The 5794-nt window shown below is 34.2% G+C and overlaps 1 protein-coding gene across 1 annotated transcript in view; it reads left to right on the top strand.

Moving 5' to 3' along the window:
* Positions 1-611: 611 nt before the first annotated feature.
* LOC122254863 (signal peptide peptidase-like 2A) overlaps positions 612-5794 on the top strand; it is a gene marked incomplete at its 5' end in the record, with an annotated part of 55025 nt that continues 49842 nt past the window's right edge. The window contains 6 exon segments of the mRNA XM_086538779.1: positions 612-740; positions 1021-1161; positions 1710-1829; positions 4406-4545; positions 4846-5009; positions 5732-5794. The exon segment at positions 5732-5794 is cut by the window's right edge and continues 34 nt beyond it. Of these exon segments, the coding sequence (XP_086394905.1) occupies positions 612-740; positions 1021-1161; positions 1710-1829; positions 4406-4545; positions 4846-5009; positions 5732-5794 (757 nt within the window).

Genomic DNA, 5794 nt, shown 5'->3' with positions numbered 1-5794 from the left:
TTTAGATACATTAAATATCTGATTATTATATATATTTAATATTATTTATATATATATATATATTTATATAATTCTTACCTGATCACCCAGACAATTGAAAAGTCAAACCTTGGCAAAGGTTTGTACTGTACTGTACTGGCCACAATGTTTTTGTTGGTGTTTTATTTCTCTTCTTCAGATTATTTTCCCTTATCTTTTATCTCTTCTTGCCAAAAGACCATCATTTACTTTGTATGAAAGATTAGTTGGTAGTGGATATGACTGATTTAGTGCTGATATTTTGTATTTTGATGAGAAAGATGATATTTTTTCTTATCATTGTTATTTTTATTGTTATCACTAATACTGTTAATATTATTGATATTTTTTGTATTACTATTACTTTAGTATGTTATCATCATTGTCATCAATTGCTGCAGCAGCTCTCCTAGTCTTAGTGCTGTTTATGTTTTCTCTATAACCAGTAGTTACATTAGTTTTTCTCTGTCTCTGGGCAATTCAGTTGTGAATGATTATCATTATCATTTTTTAAAGTGGTAACTAGTTTTCTTGTAGTTTTGAAAATATATTTTAATTCTCTAAAATTGTCTCTTTCTACCCAATAAAAAAAGGTTTCTGGTGAATTCCCAATATGTGGAGTCCTGAGCAGCCGGCCAAATGCCACCACCACACTTACCGAGAAACACTGCATTGTGTACTTCAGTAGCATAACAACTTTACCTGATGGTGTGGAGAATGCAGTAAGTGTCATTGTAATTTAATTTGGGATGAATACAAAACTATATTTATTGATTCTATAATTTTTCTTCATTAATTTTTTTTAAGAGTATCTTTTGGTACTTCTTCATAGTAGTTCAAGAGAAAATAAACCATGGAAGTCATTCAGTACTATAAGAGATATTGCAATGTGCACTTAGACCTGTACAACTCCCATATATACAGTTAGTTGAGAGTTCTTTTTATTGCAATTCTATCCATCTACCATTATCAGTATCACCACATAGCCCTTAATCTTTTAAGGTTTACTTCCCTGTGTCTGATGCTCTGGAATGGAATGTCTGCAACCTGGATGAGCCTCCTCCATCAGGAATTGAGGACCATTATATCTTCCTTTCCATGGAGAATAACTGTTCAGCCTTTGATCAGGCTAACAGGGTTCAGGTAAGGAGGAGCTTTATAGAGTGTGTATGAATGAGTGAGGGAGTGATTGTGTCTGTGTGTGATTGGATGAGAGTGTGCAAGTCAGTGTTTGTGTTAGAGTTTGTGTTTGCATGTGCACGAGTGCATGTGTGAAAGAGAGAGAAAAAAAGAGAGGATGATTGCAAATACTTTAGATATGTATATGTGTGTGTGTGTGTGTGTGTGTGTGTGTGTGTGTGTGTGTGTGTGTGTGTGTGTGTGTGTGTGTGTGTGTGTGTGTGTGTGTGTGTGAGTGAGTGTGTGAGGAACCTGTGCTCAGTGGGTGTATAGAAAAGGAGTCAAGCTGTTGTGTGTAAGTATTTACATTTGTATTTCATAGTTTGACATTTTGAAGATTGCTTTAGACTTCCTGTCTATAAATCCTTTAAGAAAAAGGCGATGCCATAGCCCAGATAATTCAATCATAGGACATTTCAGCTGAGACAAAGGAACTCTCTTTATAATTCCTGACAGATAGAGAGCTAGTGAAGAGCACCTTGATAGTTGACTGATATGACCTTATGTTGCAGGAAATGGGTGGGGCTGGAACCCTCATGGTCATGGAGAAACTGAAATCACAGGAAATGAAGACAGATGGCGTTAATGTCACCTTGGCTTTTGTGGAGAACTCTAGCTATGTTAAGATCATGGTTGGTATTTTGTTGGTGATTTTAAGTGGTGTGTGATTTTGTCTGTGTGAGTGATTGCCCAATCTGCAGAATGGTTGATTTTACAATTGATGTATGTTCATGATTGAAGATGCATTTTTTTTTCTTTGTTTTCTTTTCTTTTCTTTTCTTTTCTTTTCTTCACTTTATTTCTCATTATTTTGAAATGTTGCATTTGATGGTAAATTGCAGTTATATAGCTGGTAGTTTCCTGAGGTAGTTCTTAGATATTTTTGGATGAGCACTGAGCACTTCATTTGAATTGCAGTCTTACTTAATGGGAAAATATTTTATTTGTTAAATGAATCCTAATCTCTTTATGTCTTCTATTTTAATCTATCAACCCATCATTACATACAAACCCATCTCCCTATCTCTTTCCTATGTAAATAATAATCAAACAGCTTCATTACATTTTGATCATCATACACTTTGCATTGGTAATTAATGGTGTGAATTTATAATTTATGTATTTGCAAAATTAGAAACAAATGCCCCAAACAAATGGGTGATTTCTGCTCACACTGCAAACACAAATGCCTTAGTTTAAATTTTGAGGTGGAAACAAATATCTTTGGACAAGGCACATGCTATATGGTATCACTTATAACTCTGTGAAAGCTGCAAAGATATGGACTAATGTGAAACAACCATAAACATTTTGCTTTTCACTGTTTATGATTGTTATGTTAGTGGCTCCTCTCTGTTGAAGAATAATCACAAGAGGTGTACATTCCAAAATAACACCTCAATCTCATCTGACCAACAACTCACAGCAGACATAAACAAACCTGGCACTTGAGATGAACTGGCTTCTCTGATAGTATGAAATAATGTTCTAGATCACCTTTTTTGTATCGGCTTCACATCAAATATTTTCTTTATTAGGTCCCTGATATTTCTCCAGTGCTATAATGGCCAATGGATGATGGATGAGGGTACTTTCTTTGGAGACGAAGAAACTTAAAAAGAGTTTCTGTTCTTGATATATTGCAAATTTGTTAGGTAAAGGAGGAAGTTCAGGCAACCACATTTACTATAACGTGCAACTCAACAAAATCAATTTAACTCTCTCTCCCTAGCATGCACCCTTTGAAAGCAAGAATTATGTTTATCCTATTTCAAGGACCTCTTCATCCATCCTCTTTTCTTGAAGTTCACAGAGGTTCCTAAAAAGGCTTCTGGGGCCAACTGCACTAAGTAGAAGTAGGAACAAAATGAATTACTTCAGTCTTTCTCTTAATAACCAGATAAAGGATATACATAAATATTGTTATTTTTCCTTACTCTTGACTTAACTATGCAGGACCCAGGTATCAGAGACTCATGAGCTAATATATACATTTTGTAAAATCATTTATTTCAAATTCCTGGTAGCTTACAAGTAGATAGTTCAGCAATAATCAGTTATGTACTTTCTGAGTTAGTTTAAGGCATATATTTTATCATACTTGATCTGGGGAAATGTCTGTTCATACCTGTTTTATTTACTGTCTGATTGATTATTAATTCTAATATGGATTTCCAAGCATAGGAAACATATGATTTTACTTGGCAAATATATTTTCCATAATTTTGGATCAGAATTCTAAAGGTATCTGGCTACACAATACATAATATATATTGTTGACTAGTAAAGCTTTCGAAGGACAGTAAGTCAAATTAAGAGTCTAATCTTTTTCAGTAAAACACTCTCAGCAAGTCTTATTCTTTACTATCATTGTTACTGTTGTTATTATCATAATTATTTTGTAATTTTGATCACAGAAAAAATGTAAGTGAGGAATATCAGGAGAAAGAGATAGATACAGTTTTAATTTGGAAAATTTACTTGATTCAGCTGCAGAGCACATATTTCATTCTGTCCTTTTCTGACTCTCCTCCTTTCATAGACTACTTTATATTTATACACAGCTTTAATTCCATGCAGCAAATATTAATTTCAGTGGTTTAAATCATTATTGACAATTTTAAGTGTGGCCATTTCACATTCTCTTCTTTACCTCCTTGTAGCCATTTGATTAAATTCTTATATATATTTTGGGTCATTAAAAGAAACTGGTTAACAAAAGGGCTTAGCTGTTTTATCTTTTAAGTAGAATGATCATGACTGCATCAGGTTGAATTATTCACAACTGTGATATGGTTATATATGGTGTAAACATATATGTTTGTTAGTGAAGTTGGTCAAGGAGGCTCCTAGAATTAGTTGAGATGCTTTCTTCATAATAGGAATTAAATGCAGGTATGAATTTGATTCATGATACTTTTTTGTAGTAATTTGTTATGTATAGAATCTGATTTTGTATCAGAAAATATTCTAATCCCACACTAAATTTTGTCTTTTGTAAGTAAACACATGAAAAGCTCTTCTCTTTTGCTGCTTTTGCTACTGATTTGAGCTAGCTGTATTTAATGACACTTGACATAAGACAGACAACAAAACATTAATGATTTATAGGAAAAAACAAACTATTTACTTGTAAGAAAAATCTGTCCATGCTTCTTATATCTATGTACTAAGTTCAGATAATGACTTTTACCTTTTTTGCTTATAGAATTCAGGTGATGAAGTGACTGTGGGACTCTACCTCCCCAAAGATTCTCCCATCCATTTAAGCCTCATTGTCATCTGGTTCCTGGCCATGTTCTCTGTTATTGTTGGAGCCTATTGGTCTGGGACTGTCCGGCATGAATTGTGAGTTCTTGCACAGAGAAGTAAATCCTTTGAAGGTTATACTGCTACATATAGATTTATCATGGGTTATGAATATCAAACCATTTTTAAGCAATATAGCTTATACAGTGGTAGAAAGATCTTTACTGCAGCATAGGAATAGCATTACCAATATTGATTTCAATGTTCAAGTTAGACAAGTAAAATTCGGAATAGCATGTCAGTATGATGTACAATGTTTATGAAAGAGGTTTCATGCTCAGGCATTTTTTTTACAAGTGATAACCGAATTGATAACTTATATCCTTGTCTGTATTACAGATATGTAGTACAACATGAGCGAGAGGAACAGTATAATGCTGTCCAAGAGCCAGTGCTGCCCTATGAAGAAACCTCTATTAATATGACAGTGAAAAGCATATTGGGATTTGTAGTCTTGATGTGCATAATGCTACTGTGTCTCTATTTCCTCTATGCTTATCTAGGTAAGTACTCTGCCTATACACAGATATAGTGGAGATACCATGTGTGTGTCATGCACTCCTTTGCTAGAAGAGCTTGAATGATTCCACAGTTATGCCAAGAGAATTTTCATACATCTTTATGTTACTACTGGCATTCTTATTAGTAACATTGTGATCTCTTATGTTTTGTTTTGATGATGATGGTATTGTGTGTATATACCAAGAGGTCTTAATGATCAATGTCGAGCAGTGGATCCCAAACTAGGGGGTGCACTCCCCCAGGGGGGCACGAGGAGGATATAAGGGGGGCATGAAGTCATTTGCTGAAAAATCATTGCTTGATAAGAATAAAGTAATTGTTCCAAAAACATTCATGCAAAGGATAATTCTATCAGTCATCCCAACCGTTTTCTGTTTGCTTAGCTCTCCATATGCATTTTGGACACGTGACCAATACCAACCACACTGACGCTGCTGAGCAACTTGTCACAATGCTCTGACATGCCAACCTATATTATTGTTTCATTTGTTTTCCTAAACAGTGCTAAGATATAAATACAAGAAAAAATATATAATTTCATATAAATACAAAAATGAGGAAGTGGGACCTACAGGTCTGCTTGAAGCAAAAAGGGGGCATCGTATAAGATAGTTTGGGAACCACTGATTTTGAAAAATAAGAATTATCTATTTTTTAATCCATTCCTTATGTCTTTACTGGAAACTTTTATTTTCATCTTCAGTGTACATCATCATTGCAATGTTCTGTCTCGCTTCTGCCATTGCTACATACTGCTGTCTTGACC

The sequence above is a fragment of the Penaeus japonicus genome, unplaced genomic scaffold (assembly GCF_977035675.1).
Source record: "Penaeus japonicus unplaced genomic scaffold, GWHDUDI00000001_assembly GWHDUDI00000007, whole genome shotgun sequence".
Taxonomy (NCBI): domain Eukaryota; kingdom Metazoa; phylum Arthropoda; class Malacostraca; order Decapoda; family Penaeidae; genus Penaeus; species Penaeus japonicus.
The sequence above is the reverse complement of the archived record's forward strand: the minus strand, read 5'-3'. Positions and strand labels throughout refer to the sequence as shown.